Raw genomic sequence first — 24907 nt, forward strand, 5'->3', positions numbered from 1 at the left:
TTAACATCTTGCTTTAGAAAAAAAGTCCCCCATTAAACCCTAAACACTAATATTTATCAATAAAAAGAGTTGTGTCTATTATCCGTGAAATTCGCTTATCCGACAAGGGATGAGTCCAGATAAGCACGGATAATTGGCGTTCCACTGTGTATAAAAGGATTCATTATTATGCATTTTTACATGAAAACTGACAATTGACTACTTTCACATCCTGTAATTACAGTCTCAGTTCAGCGTTTTTTAATCAAAACAACCAGAAACACCACATGACAATAAAATATATATCACAATAAGCTTAGGTCACGCTTAGATGAATTAGAAAAGTACATTTAAACAACATCAATAATCAACTGTGCATGTCAAGAAGTATTAATGACTTGTCTGAAGGTCAACAGTAGACGGCTTTCGAGATGTGAAAAACACAAAGCATTAAGTGATTCATTTTGACTACTGCCGGACAACCCCTGCAATTTTCACAGGATGACGGTCTACAAACACACTCGGATTTTCCAGTTGTGCGAGAACATTACCGGCTGCCGGTTGCTCAGTCGTGTTGTGTTGTTGCTCGCAGTGATCTGTTATGAATCGGGAAAACATGACGAACAGAAAATAAAAGTGTACGAAAGCGAAAGCCGCCAAACGTGAAAACAATTTCTCGAGTATTTTTTCCCTTAAGTGTTAAGAGTAAAAAAAAGTCGAATAATTGGGAACAAGAGTGTAAAAAGTAGTGGTTCTTATAATACAACACTTAAATAACTTTCGATTGAAAGCAAATTGTGCAAAATTATTCTTTGTGAAAACCGTGAATTCACAAATCAGTCATTTCCCATCAAGTCCATGATTCCTAACCACAAGGATTAACAAACATGGATAGCGGAGAGGATTAAACAGTGCATTGTGATCTTTAAATAAAATGTGTTGATATGCGCCCAACGTTACTTAACAAGTAATACAACCCTATAGAGAAAAGATTTATGGATGTATTTACGGTGTAGTGGGAAATTTCGGTTTTATTGCGTTTGCGACATGTTTTTTTTGTGAAATATAATAACAAAAACACAAAAATAATTACAATTTGTTGACATTCGCTGTGATACAATATTTGTTTTTTTATCATTACTTGAATTGTGTACGGATAATTCTTATCAAAGTTTATAAAGGCTTCAAAATATGTTAATCAACTGCTTTGGAATTGTATTCAAAGTTTGAGAACAAAATTTGGATATAAAAAAATAAAACAAGCATGAAATAATTTATGTTTTGCAGGATTATTCAGTAGGTTGCCACATTAGAAAGCAAAAGGAAATCATAAAGAAAGTTTAGTAAATAACCTAATTAAGCTGTGACGTGCAAATACAGAAGTGTGGTTAATATAAGGCTTTGCCCCCAAAAAGGCGTCGTCACATCATTCCCGACCAAAAACCGGTCTGACAATTTGGATTTAAATGGATACCGTTCAAAAAACCGGAAGGAAACACGGCACAATGGTTATGGCAATGTTTTTCATTGCTGCCATGCTGTCTGTAGTTAAAGGTAAGAATGCACTTTAACACAATACATTTATCTTAACTCTACTATACAAACAATTTCATACCAACTATTTGTGTGTTGCATGTAAATATAACATACGTAATAAAATAACAAAAATATTTATTTCAATACAAAACGGATTTAACGGAGCCTTATACATATTCGAAATATTATTATATTTTCATGTTTTATTCAGACCATTATTTATTATTGTCACAGAATATCCACTGAATACGGCACCCTGCAAGTATATAATGGAGCAATCAAAGATGCCCCATCGGTGCCCCTGTGTGTCCTAGACCACCCGTGGCGGGGCGCCAAACAGTCGTGTTTGGTTTACCGGTAAAAATAGTATCAACGAACATGGCAAATAATATCGAAAAGAAAACCGAATGAACCGGTGAAAATGTAATTAATTGTAACTCACATTAATTTGATGTATCTTTTTTTTCTGACGACGATTCGGTCGAAGGTTGCCAAATGCGAAAATAATAATAAAAAAGACCCTTAGCAGAACGTACCATTCCGAAGAAAGTGTTACAGTTACACAGTCTGCTGGTGAAAGCCATTCCATTGGATGAATTCCATCGGTTTAATACAAGCAATTACGAAACTTTACTTTCGAAAGTGTACTACTTGTTGTTAGATCAAAGCACTTGAAAGATAATCCTTTTCCGAAACGCATTAATCATAATTTTATTCGGTGGATTTTGGATCGTTCCTTTTACGTCCATGGCGATCGAAAAGAATAGATGTCTGGGATACAGAAATCACAACCTTTTTCTCACTGATTTGCCACGCTATCAATTTTGTCACTTTGCCATTTTATAACTTTGTGTGCTTTACTCGTCCGAAAACGGTAATCTGTGGTGCTACCGTACATGGCCTTCCGACCTTCAACATCAAACCGTTCCATTCTTACTAGCCGCTAGACTACAGAGTGCGAGATTGGATTCAATAAGCTCTATAAAGAACTTTAAAGAGAACAACATGGTGTTTTTCGCTGTCGCCTTTGAATGACATCCGTTGCTAAAAAGGAAGAAAGGTATCGACAAAAAGGATAGCCATCATTCTGAAAAAAAAGCATGCAACATTGCCGAGGTCGGTTTGTACGTGTTTCTTTTTTTGTGTGTGTTTTAGACCATACCGATGAAATTTCGAGAGCTACGCTTTCTTATAACGAAACTTATTGATGTTAGCTCATAGGAAGAAGAAAAAAAAACAATCTCTAGGGATTGAAAAGAATGGTCCCTTCTGTATAGCAATCAGCGGAAAAGGTGTAACTGATACCAAATTCTTGGCCATCTACAGCTCGGCAACATGAGAATTCAGGTTTTCAACTCAGGTCGTGAAGGTTGCCGATGGATAGATAAAGCCATGCGACCGATTTGCTGATCTTTCAGATTTGACACGCAACTGTTTTCTAGAATTTCAGCATGCTAACTGTCGAAACCGAAACCTAGATTACATTTTTTTTTTTATTTTTTAAGGGTCTTTTTGCAGTGATCAAAAAATGAATTTCACATACACATGCAGCGTAATATTCAATACATTTTGTCACGGGAAAAAGCATATCAAATTCCAAACCTAATTCGCCCGAGTAGCTTTCTCTAACATCAGCACAGAATGGACAGAATATGATGTCTCGATCGCGATATGGTACATCAATTGTGAAGTACAGCTCTCGTATAGGATGTAGGATGTAATTATGTTTTTTATTTACAAAAAAAATAAAAAAATAAAAAAGTTTTCTCTTTGTATTGGAAAAGAAATAAAAATTAAAGAATAAGTTCGTTACATAAGTCCACACACGAGGTGGCAAACAAAAAAAAAATTGAGTTTTTGCCTCATTTTGCACTTCGGTAGCTCTGAAATGTGCCTGACAAGGGCAATTGATTCAATTTATATTAATTAAAACATATTTAAGACAGCTCAGAGGCATGCATTCTTAATAGCACCATAGCATTGCAAATTAACGATCATTTTATCATACATCCAGTGCGCTGTAAGAATGACTTTATTGGGGAACACAATATTTGGCACATGAGTTAACAGTAAAGCTGATACGGAAGATACCGCATATCAGAAGAATTCACAGTTGTTTTTAAAAATTTTAGTTAGATACTTAATCCAATGCCATTTGAGTTTCTTGATGCAAACGAATGATCGTTACCGATAATTAGCAAATAGATACATAATACTTCAAATAATTTATACTTACAACAACTTGTCTAAGTTTCATACATTGAAACTGTATAATTTTCCCGAAATTCTTAGCGAAACGTTTAAAATTGTATTCCAAAATAGACAAAACAAATAAACAAAAATAATATAAGAAAAAATAGAATTAGAAGCTTGTATATCGAAAATAGTGGACATGATACGGGTAATATTAACCATTCATTACAGTTTTCATGTGGGAATTTCTTGAAACCCCTGGCGTTTACTTGGTCCATATGAAGCCAGAAGTTAGTTCACGTGGTCAATACAATTTAGAAATAATCATCATCACTGAATGTTGCACGCGATTATGTTTCTTCATATATAAGTAAGGGATGTTTGATTCCTTTCTTAAATCACTCCTTAGGGAATATCAGGAAGGTTTTCCAGGAAAAAAACCTGATATCAGCGCACAATGATGGTCATTTTTATAGCATTTGGAACCCTGTTAGAAAAACGAAATGTAGACAACCCTCTCTTTGAATATATCATCAACAACCACAGGTAATTTATAGACTTTAGTAGATTTTCCAGCTCGTTTACATCCTATGGCAGGTTAAAGAAAATGAAAAAATGATACTCTTTTTATGGTTTTAGTGTTTAGATCATTAAACCACAACATATGATTTATGCAGTCAAAAAAGTATATTTAAAAAGTATAAAAATGAAAATCTCCAATTTGTTTGTTCTATCAAGCACGATATGAATTACAATAAGCAGCTTTTTTATACACAAGAAGTACATCCATTTCGTAGTTCAATAGTTCAAAATATGTTATTGAATTCCATTTCAATAATAAAAAAAATATTTATCATAAAAAATGCCACAAAAAAGAGGTGTCCACACACGCACACATCGGAAACGAAAATAATCCTATTTATAAGGTTCTTTAGTCCAGCTGTGACCATTACATGTGTTCAACATGGTCAACTTTCATGTGAAGAATGGACGCAATTGCAACCATATAAATGGAGTGTGCCGCTTGCAATCTCTAGGGCATACAAAATACGAGTAGAAACATATTCTGGTAAGGGATGGTCGTTTTTTCCTCTATTTATTTTTTACAATCGTGTAGCAAATTTTCGAGAATGGACACAATTTTTCCTGCATTATTCTGTGGTTGGTAATGGCTGTTTGGAGAATTGTGTCCAATGTTAGTGTTATAGAGGTGTATAAATATATCAGCAGTAGAGCTTATTTAAAAAAAAACATTTGGTTTCTGTGGTTATAAGCTGTATTGGTATAGATATTGATAAAATATATAAATGAATGAATAAAAATCAAAATTATCCTTTTTTATTTTTAATTTTAACCACTTTTTTTATCAAAAATATATGTTAATAATTTTAAAAAACAATCTTGATTAACTCTTTTCGTAATTTAATCATCGGCAACATCAATCGTTTATATTAAATGCACCAGATGTCAGGAAGTATTCTGCCGTGCAAAGGAAAGTTTACTAGCATCAATTAAAATAAATCTACATCTTACCCACTTTTATTGCTACGCCCGTCGCAAATGCGAAACACTAATTAAGCCAACCATTCATATCTTTCGTGCCGTGTCACTGTGTTGCTCTGAATGCGGGTGGAAGTGTATCAACTTTTTCGTTTCAGTTCGATGCCATTGTTCGGCTGGAAATGTTTCATTTTCTTCATTTCAATCTGAAACGTAGTATGCATCTGAATTTTGTCAAAGGCTATGGTATTCTTATGGCGACGAAACTTTGTCATTCTTTCCATGAGCTAGCAAGTGGAACACGCTGTTTCCTTCGCCTTCAACATACGCCAGCCATGAGACGCCGCTATCTATTGATGGAACATAAATGATTTACGTAAATAAATTTTAATTAGACGCTTCATTCACTAACACGGCCAAAGAGTGAGGCGAGAGCAAGAACCTTCCAAATAGGCATTGTTAATTTAAACCCGCATAAGCATCCAGTTGTCATTATTATTTTTTAACTTAAAAATTTACTCTCAAATTCTTTTGTTTGTATCGGATACAGATCTTATTGTTAATAACGGACACATTCAATATGAAGTATCTTTTGAGTTCATTTGTTTGTCATTTTTAGAGTTTGAAGATTTAGAAATACTAATAAAGTAAATTTAAAATTAAATCAAACCCCTTAAAAAGATTATCCATTTTTTTCGACAAAATAGATATTCTTACGGATAGTTACAGATCAAATGAGTTCCAAATTACGTTCATTACAACTTTTCCGAAAGCAAAAAAAAACAACCTACCATAATCATTTTATCATTTTTCGAATTAATTATTGCATTACGTTTCAAACGTGCCATAAAGAAAAACATTATGCCTTTCGTTTGTGGTTCTGAAACGAAACATTACCATTCTACGATTGCCTATTTGGTCACGGTTCAGTGAAGTACCTCTTGCAGTTGCCATTAGGATACGAAATGGATACACGTTGTAAATCATTCGCCGGCTGCACGTCCTGGCACTCTTTAATAGCTTCCAGCAGCATTCAAACCGAGGCGTTGTCACGTTGGATTGTTCACTGATAGGTTAAATGTGGAAGTACAAATGAGCCCTTCAGTCTAAACGCGATTGCCTGTTTCCTTCGTGAGTCGTTGACCTTTTATTCATGTTAGCCGCAACAATGCGTCGCCCTTGGAGAGCGGATGGTAATTAACCGATATAAACCAATATGTTACCCAATATGCTAGGCGGCTATACTTCCTGCAGCTGACTGTACTGCAAGGGTAGGTTTCAGACCAAGGTGGCTTCACACCGTATTTCTCCCGTTTGAAGTATTGCTTTCATACGGAACAATAATTGATACGGAAGAAAGTGTTACCTTTTGTATTTAATTTAATCATTTGCTTTGAATGTTTTCTAAAATGAACCCATGGAAGGACGTTTTATTAATGTTTATAAATTTCGATTAATGCGACATGTTTTCAAAACTTGATGCATATTTTCTCTTTTAACTCTTTTAACAATTTATAACGTTAATTTAACTTATATTAAAGATTAATTTAAGCAAAACAACGGTAAAGTAAATCGTCTAAAAGGAGATATAAATTCGATTTCGATTTCATTTTCAATTTAAACCCATGTGTGTCGTTGGATGAAAACCCGTAATATGCCTTTAAAAGTCATTCGTATTAATATTTCCTCGTGCTAACCGCAATTTACGTAGTCTCTGTTTGCTTACACCGTCTTAATTTCCTCCTGTTCAACATTTCTAATGGAATCGAGGGTTCACTTTTGTGAATGCGGCATAGTACGCTTCATATTTCCCTATCTGGTAGAGTTTTATTGAAACCGCTAAGTAAGCATCGTCCTACCTTCCGAGCCGTTAACATTGTACCAACTCATCGCCAACTGCACTGCTACCCAATGCACACAGAGCGACTTTGTTCAAACAATCAAGAGATCCCGGATGCGTCGAGAACCCTCGTTTCAAAGGACCGTTTAATAAGACTCCGGGCAAGCCTGAGGCTATTGCATTTACGTTCATCCCTTCGTTCAATGGGGAAAATGACTACTTGAAGTCCGCCTGTCATCTGTCGCCCTTCCGTTAGGGACGGACACCTCTGCTAACACATCCTGAGTTTGAACTTTGGATGCTACCAACGCATGTTAACATTTCTCCATGAATCGCAAAGCATCCCTGTTGCACGAACAGCAAACTTGTACGAATAAATCGCAATTGTTTGCACTAATGATTATCATAAAATTTTCATAATCCTTCAAAACCTTTGCATACAACAATGAGATGGATTGGAAATAAAATGTATTACAATAAGCGTCTGTGGTGAACGATGTTACGCATTTGCATTCCAATTCCTATTATATTTCATATCTTTTTTATAACCTATGGCGAAAGGTTTGTAACTTAACATCGATTATCTTTTCCATTAAAACAAGATGTCGCATCCATGTTTTTCCTCTAATTTCTTTTTTAAAAAATCATTCGCTAGCCAAAACGACCCTTTTTGGAATAATTCCAGTAACTAGTATCAGTAAAGTAAGCTATGCTAGAATTATTCGAACTGACCATTTTCTTCAATATCCAAATTGAAACACTCAATTTAATCAATTGAAAACCCAAACCAATGACTAATTCAATTTAATGTATCCTTTATTATAGATCCGTTGCATAATAACTGTCAAACTTGAGCCGCATCTCCTAATAGATATGTCTGAAATTTATTATGTGAGGCGCCTGGATGCATCTTAAGCCGATATTAAGAATGTTCGTCGTTGGTTTGAAATCCCATAATTGGAAATTCATTCCCATGAAATTAAATTCTCGAACCACCACCCTAGCTGTGGATGGAGTTCAAACAGGAGGGTTCGGTACAGAGATAAGGGCAGATGGTGACTACACCTTTTGTAACAATACACGATCGCCACGCACTTCATCGCAGGGGTAGAGTGAAGCACAAAAATTTAATCGTGCTCTTTCGGAGAATTTCAGCGAATAATTAAGAACGGTGTTGAAAATCTCATATGCCAATTTGTAGATGCAGATTGTTTGTTTCCGCCATTTTATTGGAAAGGCTGCTTGCTGGTAAACATTTTTTTTTGCATGCTGCTTTTCTCTCTGTATCTTGCCGCAATGAATATTCTAAACTTTATTTGCTACAATTTGATATATATTGCTGTAACGTGTAACAGCATCTCCAAAGCCAAGCGTTGCAGCCTGCTAGAGGTAGCAGGACAACGCCTACCTGATTCGTTAATGGATGTGCCTGTTACGCTGACAAAATTGTCCAGCTATCGGTGAATTTTCCCCGTGGACGGGCTTTTCTCAGCTTTCAATTAATGGCTTATTTTAAGTAGCGTCCGTAACATTAAAAATAAAAAGGTGAAAACGCTTCCGCCAACGTCATTCGCTAAGTACCAATACCAGCCGGCTATTAAATCCCTTTCAACAATAAATCTTTCTCTTATTGGTAGGACAGCCTTGTCTCGGGAAAACCCTCCCGATAAGTTGGCAGATTATATTTTCAATCACCAAGTGAGATAATGAAAGGCAAAGTGGCGATTTGTCACTGAATGTGACCGTATTTTGGAAGATGTTGATAAGACAATCGACTTTTTGTGTTACCTATTCAATCCGCGAACGTCATTGGAAAAAATTACTATGATGCAGATTTATAATTTTATACAATAGCTTCATATTTCTGTTTAACATGTTAGTTTTATTGTTTAATAGTTTAAAATAATTTAATTTTAAATTTAGTCGGGTTTTTAAATATTTTTCAATAACTTTTAGAACCGTAAACATATTACTACACACGTTATTCTCTGGAGTTTCACAGCGCATATTTTTAATCTTTTTTCTCGTTTCTCGTTTTGTGAAATCGTTTTTTAACTCTTACCAAAAAGCGGTGCAATATTTGCGCTAAATTAGCATGCATGGTGTGTTCGTACTGTCTTCCATCACGATTGAGCCATCAGTGAGCTCAAATAAAAGTCGACAACAGCGTTTGAATGAAGCATGCACCTGCGTGTGCAGTGAAAGTCAGTCCTCAGCATTAAACGTGTCTTTAACTGTCCCAGTGTGTCCTCTACACGCCCTTGATACTTTGCTATCTTTTTATACAAATACTACATACCACACTTTACGACATAATCTAACATTATGGATCCTGTGCCCCAGCAGAAGAGGATGGAGCTTTTTAAGTGTATTTTATGGGAATGGTCGAAAAAGCTGGTGCCTGCTGTGCGCTAGGACTCATTGACACGTCCTGGATTGTGACGATACGCACAAGGGTAAATGTCTACGCCGATTTTGTCTTCTGATTCCAGCGGACGGCTTTTTGCGGCATTTTGTGATCCAAAAATTCAGTTAAGATTGACTCTAAGCAACTGCTAGCGCGCTTCAAAATATCTAGTTTATTTATCTTATTTTCCTTTATCACACGGTACTGCATTTAGTTCCGTTTACGTATCCTGCGGTTTACTGCGGTTTTACCCAATTTAGATAACTAATGGATAAAGGAACCAAACAACATTGAAGGCCTATTTACATACAAGCTACATTTTCCTTTTAACAGAATTTAACACATTTTGAAAGATTAATTTATTATAGGTAGGTGCATAACATAATATACCAATTCACTAGCCACCTCCTTTTATTTTCCTTTTCCCCTATAGTAAAATCAGATTACATAGGAGTGTACCACAGACGAGAAGATATGCTGATTTCAATCAAACCGCTAGCTAGGGAAAAACATTTACATAATTTACATATTTTTTAGATAATGGAAATTTAAGTAGCTCTATGTTGAAGCTCAGAAATTTGAGACGGACTTTGTGATTTTGATGAAAAAGCTATTCTGACGAGTTTTTTGCTAGCTAATCAGGTGTGCATCATCGGTGCTTCGAGAACAATGGAACACAAAAACTAACGTTAACACAGATGATGATATTCTCATAAAGCTTCACTGAAAATTATTTTTTGCCTTAGTGATTTTACTACTTTTTAGTGTTTTTCGCTGTTATAAAATTATTGGTGGTTTTCTACATCTTTAAATTTATTGTTATATTTTACTTTTATTTTTCTATATCTGTATAAAATATTTTCCTCTGAGCTGAGTTTGAAACAAAATAAGAAAACCATTTATAAAATAGAAACGATAGATGAAGAGAAATTTTAGAAATAAATATACGAAATAAAGCTTATAAAAGAAGAAACCTTAATTTTAATTTTTGTGTCATTTTATTACAATAAACGCGACACGTTCACGATCAAAAAGCTATAGCATATCATATAAAGTTTCCATTCTTTTTCTTGGCGTAACAAGTTTGTAAGATTAAATTTTGTCGTTCAATTTGTACCTGTCATGTGACAAACCGGGGCATATACCATTGAAAACAAAAAGATTATTTTTAAGCAAATTATTTACCTTCTCTATGAACATGGGGCTGTAGGGGGTGTACGTGATATTCGACGCCGGTTCCACACGACAGGGCCGGGTATCAAATCCCATCTGGACCAGTCCTTCCGTAGCAAGGACTGACTATCCGGGTACACGGTAATAATAAGTTTAATAAACCAGAAACGATCAACATGGCCTTAGAGTTCATGAAGTCAATTACAAATGAACATGTTTATTAAAAAAAAACATAGATATGCTTTCAGTGAAGATTATTCCATTCTTCTTTACATGAAATCAACTACAATTTAGGTCAATTCTCTCAAGGCTTATTGGATGGACAAGTAAAGCTCGATAAATTTGCAAAGCGTTCTGAAATACATACTACTTATGGATCAGAAATAACACAAACGAGGTGATTTACTTTAAGCTCCTTAGCGGTGTTTTAATACCAAAAGGTTTTCAAATGATAATGCAAGCTATATGAAAGAAGACCGAATGATTCTGAGCGAATGCTTACAAAGAGAATTAAGAAAGTTTGGCATAAAACGGTAAAGTTTTGCATTATGATAAAGACAAATAAAATATTATTATTTATTAAAATAAAATAACAGCAATGAAATAATACTTTCAGTAAATTTGCTTCCGCGAAATTTCTAAAACATAAACAAATGAAAAATCCAATATTAGATTACTATACTTTTTACTAGACTACAATGTTATACTGTACTATAAAACTGACAAATTAAATCATATATACTTCTTAATTACCATCGCTGTAATTGACTTCAAGAAGCGAAACAATTCATTCGACATTATACCCTTTTGTTTATTCCAAAAATGTTGTCCTTCATAAGTTATGTAGGTATTGTATTATATAGCTCAAACTAAATTCTTCCACGTGTAGGGCGTATAAATAACGTCAGTGAATGTTTTGGAACTGCCATTATTTTCCCATTTTTGCTAGTGATGAAAAACTGTGTACTCTGCGACAAGCATATCACCAGAAAAAGAAATGTAACCATTTCCTACAACAGAGCAAACATCTTTCTGATAGACACGAATAAACCTACGTCTTGTCATTTATGACAGAACGTGGGCATTCAGAATTTGATTGTGCTCTTAAAGTCGTTCATGTACGATTGTCGTGCGTGAAAAGACGAAGAGGCAAATGTGCTACATGCTTCTACATGAATATGAACTTCTGTGACTATAGTCGAAAAAAGGTTCGATAACTTACACAAGATGTTTTTATGCCCTAAAGGGGACACAATCATACTTTGCAACAAACTGATCTAGGTTAGGGGGCCTTTTGCCCTCACATCCTTTTACCTTTTTACATTTTTCGACAACAAATATCGAATTGAAAATGTTAAATTTGTTATCAATATTTAGTATTTACTACTAGCAATACGACGATTTTTTTCATAAAAAAGTTAGTATTTACTAATTCTTCTCAATCAATAAAATTTGGACGGATATCGTTGCATTAAAAGACTATAACAATTAATTTTTTGTACAGTTCATACATCCGGCAATGTAAAAAAAATGAATTTACAAGTACAACCCATATGTTTAAAATACTGTTCAAATTTGCCGTAAGCATAGATACGTTTGAAAATGATTTTCAAAAGAAAAGTTTATTGCATAATATACTTTTATCTTGATGCTTCTGTTATACATCGGATAACTTTAGACTCAAAGACAAAAAACATCATTGTCAAACACAATCATTACTTAATATTTTCTTATATCAACATATAAACCTAAGTGATACAAACTCTTGATAGCGTAGAGAAAAGGAAACAGCCAAAGTTTCATGTTACCATCAATTAGTTTACAATTACTTAAGAACTGAGTTTTGATACACTACAACTAGTTTGTAGTCCTGCCTTGCATTAAAATCATCCGAAACCATTTGCAGTTGAGTGCATTCTACTGTCAATCGCTTATTGCGACCAGCGTTATAGACGTTAGAGTTTGCGTCGAAACAGTGAAATGTCCAATTTTTCTCATTGTCTATCAGTATTAATTTTGATTCGATTTTCATCAATACCGACTACAGAAAAGTTATATTTCTTTCCAGAATCATTTGCCATCCCAAGTGGACACTTCCCAGATAGCAATTTTCTAGAGGAAGATAGATATTCGCCCGGGTTTCTCACACTTGGGCAAAAGTATAGTATAGCCATCGGTTCCACTGTAGTGCTGCCATGCAAAATTAATGAGACAGGTAAGCTAACACCTTGACTTATGCCACTAAAATCATAAACAGCAGTATAAAAAAAAAGTTAACACTAACTTTGTTCTCTTTGCTGCAATAGAAAACTCTAGCCAATACGTACTGGCATGGAAGCGGGACATTGCCGTACTAACAGCTGGAAATGTGAAGGTCACGGTCAATCCAAGAATTCGCTTGATGCCGGTTCAGGCTCACACTGATCCGCATGGAGCATTGTCAACAGGGTACAACTTAGAAATTCGAGATGTGCGCAACTCGGACGCCGGAGACTACATTTGCCAGATAGGTTCAATGGAACCGAAAGAAATAGTACACACACTGGAAATATTGGTACCTCCTAAAATTGACTACATTTCACCTTCCAACAAAATGGACATCCACAAAGGTGCACCAATACGCATGGAATGTCGAGCATCCGGCAATCCTACGCCTAAAATTATTTGGTCTAGGAAGGTAATATTTCTTACGCAAAAAATTTTGCCACAAATAATATTATTATAGTTTTTTAAAATTATTTTTAATTTTTTTTGCACATTAATTTTAGTATTAAATGACAGTAGTTGTGATACGATCCCTATTGTAATCGTTACTCGAAAGTTTTAAGTGTATAATAACCTCAAAAAAAGATAGTAACAAACACTTTACCAACATATATACCTCTTTGAAACAGAGTTACAAGATCTTGCGAACGATTTCATAGACATATTTTGTAAGTTATTGATGATACGTACAACATCATTATTTAGTTTCCTGATGTTGTGGCGATCTTCATTATAACATTATGATTCAAAATTATCTGTACACTTTACAAAATTGTTGTATATTTGCAGAATAACGTGATGCCCAATGGTGAAGCCAACAAGACGGGAAATGTGCTCGACATACTGCATGCTAACCGACACAGTAGTGGTCATTACAAATGTACTGCAGATAATCGGGTCGGTCAAGCTGACACACGAGAGGTTTTCGTAAATGTGTTGTGTAAGTATTGAAAGCGTTGCAACCAATTTACAGTTAATATTCACTGCTTGATCAAAACACCAATATTATATACTCACATATTTTATGATTCATGAACACAGCAAATATTTTGCAATGTGCAGCAAAAGAAAATCAAATTAACATTATTGTATTAAAATTACAAAATGAAATAATGGAGCGGATGAATCTTTTAAGAAAACTAGGAAAATACAACAAAAGTTGAACATTTCTAGTTCAGTTTACACTTAATATTTCTTCCAAGGGAATTCAGTCAATTTAACTCTATAGAACAACATAACTACACAACTACACCGTTTCAATGCTCGGTGAATGAAATGAGAGTACCGAAACGCATGCTATGTGCCCCATTACTTATTCAGTGTATGTCCATTTATCGCCAAAGTCCAACTCGACTGCTGAACGTCATCTGTCGTTTCTGTATCCGATTTCCCTTGCATATCAGCTCATCCCAAACTTTCTATGCGCCTGGTATGCAGACAACATGAGCCCTTTTGTGCGGGATAACAGCATTGCTAGAAAAGTTTACGTGTATCAACGCACCGTATTCCTCGTGTGCTACGAACTGAATGCCTGAATGCAAATTCATCTCTCGGAACGAAACAATCTCAAAACTTCGTTTCCGGTACCTCATCTACGCAGTGCTTTACCGCACATGGCGAATTGTACGATGGCGTACGGTAAGGGAGGGAGCTGCAATTGCAAGAGAAAAGCAAGGCAAAATGCAATTAAACCCAATAGAGCCAAGCTACTGTGGCATAATAGTATCACACTCATTAGACAATTTCAAAATTAAGCACACAGTCTGAAGGCGCACAGTTAAAGGCGGAATGGTAGAATGTATGAGTTTTAAATTACTGAAAATCGTTGTTCTACTATTGAATACAACCGGGGATTTTAACCAGGAACCCAATAAAAAATCTCTGTTTTGTGCAATATGCTTGGCATACATAGATTCAACATGATAGATTTATTATCGTTACAGATCCTCCAGAAATTGAAGTTGAACAACCCATCGTACACAGCGGAATCGGCCATGAAGCTCAGCTGGTGTGCATCGTTCATGGGGAGCCTGCACCTAGCGTTGTTTGGTACCAGGACACAACTCAACTAGGCATAACTGAACAATTCTCCCAACAGGTGAGTTCCAACATGAAATTCGTGTAGCAAAACAGATGCAAATTCGTAGAATTGAAAATAGAACAACTAATGTAATGGTGCAATACACAGGAAGACAAATTGTAATGAAATTTTGAACACGACGATTGGTTGAAATTATGATGACGACAGAACTGATTGTATTCACTGCAAACTTTAAATTGAAAATTTTATTCGCGTACCTACAATAAAACGAAACTTTTAAAAGTGCTACAATGAATGACTATGAATAACCGTACCCAGCGACGGATGCATGTTCAGCTGGCTCTGTAATTCCGTTGGTAATTGAAACATTGTTTGATTGCATTTTTAACGTTTTAAAATTTTACTTTTTGCATGGTGTATGTTAAGCTATGAGTCCAACATGAATAGTAACTATTTGATAATTTGTACAAGATATGACAAAAAAAAATTAAAAACGGCGGCCATTTCTGACTCAATAGACATATGTTCCGAACGGTCCAAATGGGATTTGATACCCGGTCCTGCCGTGTGGAATCGGCGCGTTTATCACATATACCAGGGGTCAGAAGAGTTTTCACCAAAAGGGCCAGGCAGTAAACATTAATCTGAAACTGCGGGCCAAATACTTGAAACAAATCTTGAAACATTTAGTTACTACCCAAGATATTATAATAGATGATTTTTTTCGAAAATATGTAGATACATACGACATAATTGGTGTTGATATGGATTCACAGGTCTAAAAATAAGCTGTTATTGTGATAATTGAATATTTTGTTCTTCGTGAACCCTACAAAATTTTTCTCGCGGGCCGGACTTTGCCGTCCCCTGACATACACCACCCATATGAACACGGAATATATGAATCATAAAATATTTTTATTGATTTTCTATCTTTTATTGAAATATTTAAGTAATTACCTGATAAATCAACCTATTTAAGTAGTTACCTGACAAATAGTTCTGGTCAAGATTTTCATTTAAAATATACTTAACATGGAAGTAAGTTACGTTTATCGAAAATTGAAGTATTGTTTTACTTCATAATTAAAGAAGATCGTTCATGCGAAAATATTTCATTTTGACTTGTACTAGTGTAACATTTGGTTCAATACGCAGGTATCAATCCACCAACAAGACTAGAAATATTCACAAGATATGATTTTTTATGTTACTGCTGTACAGAAAACATACAAAGGAACATATGTTCCTACTTGTCATACAAATTTTACAACTCTATCATCTAGCACTTGGTAAAAAGCGTCAGTAATAATACCCTTCAAACGATGCCTCCATCACGACATGCCGGATTTCAGTCAGTCACATAAATTATGTCAGCTTCCCATGTGTCGCCAAGTAAATTAAAACTTTCAATTTAATTTACTCGATAGCACGAGGAGTCGTGCAAGGAAAAGTTGCGACACAAGGATGTACCCGTTAAGACACAAGCGACAAATGAGTGGAGGTTTTATTATAATAATTCATTTCGAAGCAGAAATTGAAACCACCATTTTCCTGCATGAGCTGCAAGCATCAAAAAAAGGGAGGCCCCATTCTGGTTGCCCCGATGTTCAAGCGTCCTGAGCATAAAGATAGCATGATAGCGCACACAACCCGTCAAGAACGTCATGTTGTTCTATCGCTTCGCATGCTGTGAAATGGCAGCGTTTCCCATCAGCCAGAAAGCACCCACAAAGTGTAGAGTTCAAGCCCTTTTCCCGGTTGTTCTTTACCGTTCACTTGATGAGAGCTGGTTATTTGATGAGTGAAATGTAGTACGTTACCCATAGCTATGTCGTTATCGAAAGTGATGCTAAAGGTACCGCAAAGAACGTGCCGCGTGTCTTTTAAAGTAAATAAATTAATAAATGAAATTCTTAACTTGTGAGAATAAACTAATTTACTATATTATCCCCTATACTTTTACATCCAACTATAGCATTTCGAACAGTGAGATACTAGTTTTTAATATGACATTCTCCTAAACGGAGAAGTTACCAGGAGCTTAAATTATCCCTTCCATGCATGAAAAATTTCTCGCATTGTACTTATTTTTGCACTAGTTGCAGTTTTACTTAATCTTAGCTCTTTTTTTTATTAATTTTTATTCTCGTCATCTCTCTTATTCACAGAATCGTGGTAACAAGTACAGTCTCGTTATTCGAAATGTCACATACTCTGATATTGGTAACTATACCTGCCAGGCGTCGAATGCTCTTGGCAAAGACCGTGCTACGCTGTCCCTTAGCGGGTTACCAACGCTATGTTACTTTGACTCGGTAAGTAGCACACTCCAGAAGGCACGAATTCTATCCATTTTCTTAAGGTCGACGGGTGACGATGATATTCGTGCCGTATGTGTTTCGAAATGTGATTAAATTTCGTCGCTACTTTCCCCAATTCCCAAGAACGCTCTAGTATGATATTTTGTTATATGCATAATGTAACTGTTAAAAAAACACTAACTTCAATCCATTATTTTATGTATTCTTGTTGTAGCAACAGCGAGATTTTTAACTTTCCCAAAACTTGTGTTGTTTCACCAAGCAAACTGTAGCGCTGATTACTGTTGTGCATGTTACACCATGTGTTATGTGAAATATTTCATGAGATTTCAACTCCCTTGCAGCCCACACTCAGCAGCTATCGAGATCAGTACAACATTTCCTGGACGGTGCAAAGCTACTCGCCGATCCGCGAATACCGACTATTCTTCCGACTTGCTTCGAAAAACATGCACCTTTTGCACCACGAAAAACCCCTTGACAATCACATCTACAGCGATCGGGCGACGGCCAACAGTCACCTGTACAACAGCCCATTCAGTGGCAGCGTTAGTGCCCACGGTGGCGACCAGTGGGAAAACGTTGTCATACCGGAGATGAATGATTACGGTGCACCCAATCACTTCTTCAACATGGTTCCACCGTACGCCACCTACCAGCCCACAATTCGGCATCGGATGAGCTTCCAGTTGAAGAATCTCAAACCGGCTAGTAACTATGAGGCACGGGTGCAGGCGCGAAACGATCACGGCTGGAACAAGCTGTCGAGTATATTTCACTTCTCCACTCGTTCGGAAGGTAAGTCCTAGCGCTGTGGCCCACGAAGGGTAGTTGAAACTTTTCCGGCAAGAAATTAGAGAATCTCATTATTTCGATTCCTTTTTGCGCTGGCGTGATTGCACTAGAGAATAAATTTTACTTGTTCATTCAAATCATTACCAAAAGCGAAGCATCGTTTGCCAAACATCGGTTGGCAAGAAGAAGGCAACGAATACTTTCCCTACACTGTACGGTTGCGTTTATGAAAATTTTGCTTTTATGGCAATGCTGTCGTTTACATTCATAAAATCAGTTATACCTGCGAATTTACAATTCCGGCTCTTTCATGAGTTAAAAGCGTCCAGTGCGGACCATTGCGTGATTTGCTGTATTGTTCCGTTAGATATTGTTCTTTGAGTTTTAAATAACATTTATGCGTCTAAATGTATGTATGCTTTTGAAGTAATCGGTACCTTAACAAGATGTATATTCAATGCCAGCAGAGAAACGCAAGCTAAACCACATCAAAACCGTGAAAAATCTTTCATTAATTACATCGTTTGTTCTCACTTCCTGACTTTCCATTAATACTTTTCCCTGACGGTTTTGTGTTTACGATTCTTTTTTTTGTTTTTGCATTTTTCAACCCGCTTAGCAGATATGGAACTGGAACCGTCCGCCCAACCAGCCGTCCATGGTGCCGGGCTGCTAGATAAGGGGCTGCTGAGCAGTAGCGATGCTAGTACGATCGCGAGCACTCATTTCCATAAATCATGGACACTTTCCATTTTCATCGTATTAATTACCACACACCTACTGCCGTCGCTGTGTACTGCCTTATCGGTGGTATGATTTGCGTATCTTCCACTTTCCATGCCAATGAATCATTGAATACTCGCTACATGGATTCACCAGCAGTACGCCAGCATCGTCACTTCCGTTTCCAGTACACCGCCGAAGCCACCAAAAATCCACCGAATTTCCTCACCGGAGGCTCAGCTACATTGCACCGTGCTATGGAACCGCAGGTATGGAAACATATTATCAACAGCAACCACTAATTTATGGGCAACAGAATTTTCAAGCATGCAATCGACGATACTCAATTTCAATTTGCCATTAATCTAGTAAATTAAGTTCAGTTCATAGACAACACGTACTCTCAGCCCTTATCATGAATTATGGACAAATGAGACAGTTGTTTCGATTACGATGTCAACAAAATTGCATGCTAAGAACTTTAAGACAAATACATTAGGTGTATTTTGAAAATAAGCGATCACATGTTTTTCTCTCCAACAACAGTTGATTACAATGTAAGCACTTATACGACACACCATGGCATTGGATTCAGTTTTGTACATGACTTGTTTTTTTTTTAATTTGTATTTTGTTAACAAAAAGAAATTCGATCATGCAAAGATTCAATTCTTGCATTTTAGTATTTTATTTATGGACAAGAATAGACAAGTAATTCAATGCAATTAGTTACATTGAACAAAGAAGAAAAACATGTAAGCTTTATTTTCATACTATAAAAGCACAGCTAAACGGTAAATTGAACACTTGGGCACATTACACCACCCCCGGATGGCTTAATGTAATCTGGCAAAAGAATACAAAACATTCATACTAATTGCACTACGGAGCAGACGTTCGAAATGGATCATGTAATATATTGATATATTTAGGAATAATAAAAGGACGGTGTATGGCCATAAATAGAGTGTCACATTTACGATCAAAAGCGAGCAATGGATGTGAATTAACAGCGTTCTAACTGAAACAATCTTCCCAGATACTCTGTACATGTAATAAGCTGGATCATCTCGTCTGTACGTATTTTACTCTTAAAAGTGGTTTGAAGGTGTACAATTATCATTCCGCACATCGCTTCCATGACGCGCATAAACCATTGTAATCAAGATTCATTCCAATTCATTGTCAAACCGCATTACCAAATATCAACCAAATCAACTAATAAAATATACAACTAAACCAAACCAGCGATGTGAGACCCATGTCATACTGGATTTGCGTAAATATAGTCAACATAATCATTTTCTTACCATGAATTTATCAATTTAGCAGATAGTACTTCATATACAATATGTCAAATCGTCACGAGTATGTGTATATAGAGCTTTTAGCAAAGTATATTCCTTCCACACTACAGCAGCACCCACAGATAAATGCACTGAAACTGTCAGTCCGAACAGATTCTACAAGTTTCTAATGCCCGACTGTTGCATCGTACGCACATCAACTAGTGATGTGAGGAATAATATTTTCGTTCTCATGTAAAAATAATTTATGTTATGGGACCACAAAGAAGAGTATCAATTACAGCAATCGAGGGCTAAGAAGCAAACATAATGCTAGATAAATATGTTGCGCAATAAGAACAAATCCAATCAAAACCATGTTAACATTTCAAATAAAATAAATACATTATTTGAAGTTAATCAGAATGAAAAATAACTTAAGACGAATAGCAGCTTTGACGCATTTTGGGAGCATTATAAATCTTGTTACCTCGAATGAATTATGTTATTACACGTAGATTTGCAAGAATAAGAAAAGCAATGCAAACTCATAATTCTGCTGTAGGAGATTGTGATTTTTCAGCAAATTTAGTGAACATTCATTTTTTTACTATGGAAGGTCAAAACTAAACATAACGCTTAGTTTATGTTTCTCTTACTTCGTATAAATAAACTAAATGGACTATGCACACTCGAATGTTTCTAAGCTCTGATGAGTTCTGTTGACATAACAATTATTGTTTTATTGTATAGGCACCAAAACTATACGATTTCGAAATGGCTGATAGTCACGTTCAGGGTGTCAGTCGGGTTGGTTAACAGTAAAATTAAGTCCGTTTAAAGAACTTTCATTTCCAGCAGGGTTTAGCAAAAAAAAACCTTGTAACAAGTTGCGCTACGTACGTGGAAAACAAAATATTTTGAAATGAATATTTTTATTCGTAGGTATACATTCCCAATTTTGCTACCATATGGTAAGCCTTACCCGAGTGTTAACGAAAGTTTTGCGTAAGCTTGACTTTCAAGATTTATATTCATACATGAAAACATTAGACTCATGCGTGTAGATGCCGAGCGCCTTCACCAAATATGAGCCGTGCCATATCATTTCAAACATATGCCAGCGACATCGCAAAAGATGTTAGCTGCACTGCTGAATGAAAAACTGAAATTACTTTGAACAGACTGCGTACTTTCTGCTAAATGAAGCACACTTTGCTTTTATTAATTTTTTGAAAAGTTGGATTTGCAAATAAAAAAGCCATTATTAGCATATGCAATTGTCCAACTTACGTGTACTAAGACAAATACAAAACATAATTTTAAAATTGATTTTGATTAAACACAACAAACTGACAAATCGTGAAAGCATGAAAGGATGCTAGGAAGGATCGTTGGAAAACAAACATGAGTAGTAACAGATAAAGGATGTAAGAGATAATATAAACGTTTTAGAAAGATGAAAGTTTTATTTATATCGTCATCACTGGATGAGAAGACATTAGGAATAGAACATGCAACATGAACAGGCGAGCTAGATTACACAACAAATGCTATTTGACCCAAGCAGTTCCACAAATGAATATTTGTGCTGATTGAGTCTAAAAGAGAAAAGTAGTTATACAAAAAAACATCCAATGATTCGAATGTACGATATACAATACATTAACAACGAAAAACTGAAATACAGTTCAATAAAATGAATCGATAAGTAATTTTTTTTTAATTCCTATGAAAATATCACAAAAAAATTGAACAACAAAAGAAAAAACAAATAATGAACATAACTTACAGAGATTATAGTATACAAGCAAAACTACCGTTTAAACTATAAATCATGTAACATATTTGTTACACATGATGCAGAGCAAGTTATACTGACTTGGCTGACTTCATACGTACTTTGCAGTACTTTTTTTATTCATGTATTGCATGTTATGCAATTTACTTAGTCGAAACTTTTTGAAACCAACACATATCTTCAATGAACTAGCGTCAGTGTTGTACTAAATATTTTGACATTTTAAGATATTTTTGCACTTCAGCACCTTTGAATCGAAGTTTAGAAATACCACCTACACAAAATTCAACGCCCAAATTGATTACAAATACCTAATAAACAAACATAATAGTTATTCTAAACAGCTTTGTTACAGCTCTAGTTTTTTCAGGCTGTATCTATAACCTTTAAACTCGTCATGAGATAGCTAGCACGGAGTTTTTTTTCTTGTTCGTTTCAAATGTACCATCAAATGTAACATTATTTACAATTTACAATATTCTACAATACATATTATACAATGATTGTAATGTGCAAGATTGTTGATTTATTTTTTCCCCTGTGTTTTAATTAATATTCGTTGATTAATCTCATAATTATAGTAATGATAACTTTTTTTTTTATAAATGACTGACTATTTATATTATTATGATTTTTTTTATTACCGAAACTGCTTATACAATTTAGTTTACCTCATCCGAATGGTTTAATTTGATTTACAGATTTTTGATGTGTTACATTCTATGACCTAATATTCTGAGCAAAACTGTTTGATCTTTCAAAATACAGGCGAAGGTTCTATTTTCTGGATAAATTATATGTTGTTCGAATGGACAAGCTATGACTGTGATTACTTTATCATTTAGGTGTGAATCATGTTCCCATGTCAGACAAGTAGTTTCTTGAATCAATTGTTTTTGTTGTATTTATGATAAAATGTGTGCATTCAAGCTACGGTGTACCTGGTGTACGTTTCAATCGATAAAACACAATGCAATTTGCCCTTAATCTATGCATCGCCAAACCATTTCCTCAATCCTGCAATGGTTTGTGATGAGTTTGATGCTATTATGTGGCAATATTTCGACCAAAGTTGTCCAGCTCGGCCGGTTTTAATTGCATTTTGCCTTGCTTTTCTCTTGCAATTGCAGCTCCCTCCCTTACCGTACGCCATCGTACAATTCGCCATGTGCGGTAAAACACTGCGTAGATGAGGTACCGGAAACGAAGTTTTGAGATTGTTTCGTTCCGAGAGATGAATTTGCATTCAGGCATCCAGGTCGTAGCACATGAGGAATACGGTGCGTTGATACACGTAAACTTTTCTAGCAATGCTGTTATCCCGCACAAAAGGGCTCATGTTGTCTGCATACCAGTCGCATAGAAAGTTTGGGATGAGCTGATATGCAAGGGAAATCGGATACAGAAACGACAGATGACGTCCAGCAGTCGAGTTGGACTTTGGCGATAAATGGACATGCCCTGAATAAGTAATGGCACATAGCATGCGATTCGGCACTCTTATTTCATCCAGCTAGGATAGCAAATGGGAATTTGGCCATGGTCATAGTTAGAGCTGTGTCGTTGTATGATTAAGCTGGCTGAATACGACTTAAAATGAAGCTTAATCTTAGCGGTTTTGTTAAATAAAATAAAGCACGTTAGATTGACCGATACCGACGACAGTTTTATAGTCAACGAAGTAAATATAATTTTAAAATGAAATAATATTTTTAAATTTGCAGGACCTCCGTTTTGTGTGTTTATTCGACTATTAAACTACTTCAACGTCTCAGTGCGAATTGCTCAGTAGAGGTACAACATGTTCTAATCATTATATAAAATACAACCACTCCCAATGATAAAAAGCGATATACATATTTTGCAATTAATTTGCAAAAGTTCAATCTTTGCTACTCTTTGCTGTTAATAACTCACCTGGGTGCTTTTATATGACACTGAGCATGTCAATAAATACGACTAAACTGACGCGAATGTATGCAAAAATTTAGTGATGCTTACCATTCTAACGTTGCCGGCATAAAGCGATTCAACAGATGATCAAGGCTTTAGAGCTTACACGAACGGGAACGTGACGATGGTTATTGATGATCACACAAGGGAATACTTCACTCATATCAGATCTCCTTTGGTAATATAAGTATAGTTGATGAAGGCTTCATGACTGCTCGCAACAAGCGGCATCCAAACGTTCCATCGCTCCATTAACACTTCGTTCACCTGTATTGGGGAGAGTTAGAAGTCACCTTAGTAGAAACCACATAACGCCATCAGGACACAACACTTGGAGGAAATATAAGGACGGAAAATCAGCAATGATCTAACATGCTATTTCTATTGCTTAAGCAGCTGGCCAGGCGAGCTCAACTTTCCCTATAGGAAACATTTTTTCGGTGCAAATAAGTCATACCGAGTAACATAGATCTATTTAGAGTAAAGTGCCATTTCGAATTAGTGTATCGTCATATTCTAATTTCGGTAACATATTTCAGAACATCTAAATCTGCTGAATCACGAAAATTTCACGCTGGTACAGTTTTTAGCTATTGGTTAACAAGGTTCACGATTGTGTGTAAAACATTTTGATGCTTACCAATTACAGACTGTTGGAAAAAACCATCATCAAAACCATTGCAGAATTTGATGCAAAATATCCGAGTTGATCATTCGAAGAAGTGTGTACAAAACATACAGATATTTCAACCCAAGTCACAGCATACTGCACACACATCTACACTTCTTTGCATTTGTCAAATTTTCTGCTGCAAAAACATAGCAATAAAATGCTTAACAAGATCACATCTTCTATCTACAAACTTTGAACGGAATAAATTGATCATTTCGCTAATTAGGGATCAACCATTTATTACGTTACGCTGGTAGATGGTGAATCACTTACTTTCAACGTTGCGATTTGTAACATACGGAGGAAGGAGAGTCATAGAGTCGACTCTATGTTACGTTTTTTTTCTCCATTATGACGGCGCAACATTGTGTTACGTAATATGAAATAAAATGCTTAAAAAGATTTGAATTAATAATTC

General features: G+C 35.6%; 1 protein-coding gene and 1 long non-coding RNA gene across 6 annotated transcripts; one reads left to right on the forward strand and one right to left on the reverse strand.

Moving 5' to 3' along the window:
- The first annotated feature begins 224 nt into the window (after positions 1–224).
- Positions 225–21766, forward strand: LOC125772354 (neural cell adhesion molecule 2-like). Of its 5 annotated transcripts, none has more exons than XM_049443967.1 (9): positions 225–946; positions 1267–1533; positions 12697–12843; positions 12935–13305; positions 13683–13833; positions 14837–14991; positions 17106–17252; positions 17603–18056; positions 18673–21766. In XM_049443967.1, the coding sequence occupies exons 2-9, from the start codon at positions 1446–1448 to the stop codon at positions 18867–18869; spliced, it is 1710 nt and encodes a 569-aa protein (XP_049299924.1). In that variant the 5' UTR covers positions 225–946; positions 1267–1445; the 3' UTR covers positions 18870–21766. The 5 variants fall into 5 exon arrangements, with proteins under 5 accessions (XP_049299924.1, XP_049299925.1, XP_049299927.1 ...); XM_049443968.1 differs by having other exon boundaries at positions 225–659; XM_049443970.1 differs by having other exon boundaries at positions 225–641.
- On the reverse strand, positions 3863–24786 carry LOC125769927 (uncharacterized). The gene is made up of 3 exons (XR_007419117.1): positions 24457–24786; positions 23865–24083; positions 3863–5558 (listed from the first exon to the last, which is right to left on the reverse strand). It is a non-coding gene; the product is annotated as an uncharacterized LOC125769927 (long non-coding RNA).
- Between the last annotated feature and the right edge of the window lie 121 nt (positions 24787–24907).

The sequence above is a fragment of the Anopheles funestus genome, chromosome 3RL, assembly GCF_943734845.2.
Source record: "Anopheles funestus chromosome 3RL, idAnoFuneDA-416_04, whole genome shotgun sequence".
NCBI lineage: Eukaryota > Metazoa > Arthropoda > Insecta > Diptera > Culicidae > Anopheles > Anopheles funestus.

Coding starts and splice junctions, on each gene's coding strand:
- LOC125772354 (XM_049443967.1), top strand. CDS start 1,446: ATGGATACCGTTCAAAAAACCGGAAGGAAACACGGCACAATGGTTATG. Junction 12,844..12,934: donor ATGCAAAATTAATGAGACAG/GTAAGCTAACAC, acceptor TTGCTGCAATAG/AAAACTCTAGCCAATACGTA. Junction 13,834..14,836: donor GGTTTTCGTAAATGTGTTGT/GTAAGTATTGAA, acceptor TTATCGTTACAG/ATCCTCCAGAAATTGAAGTT.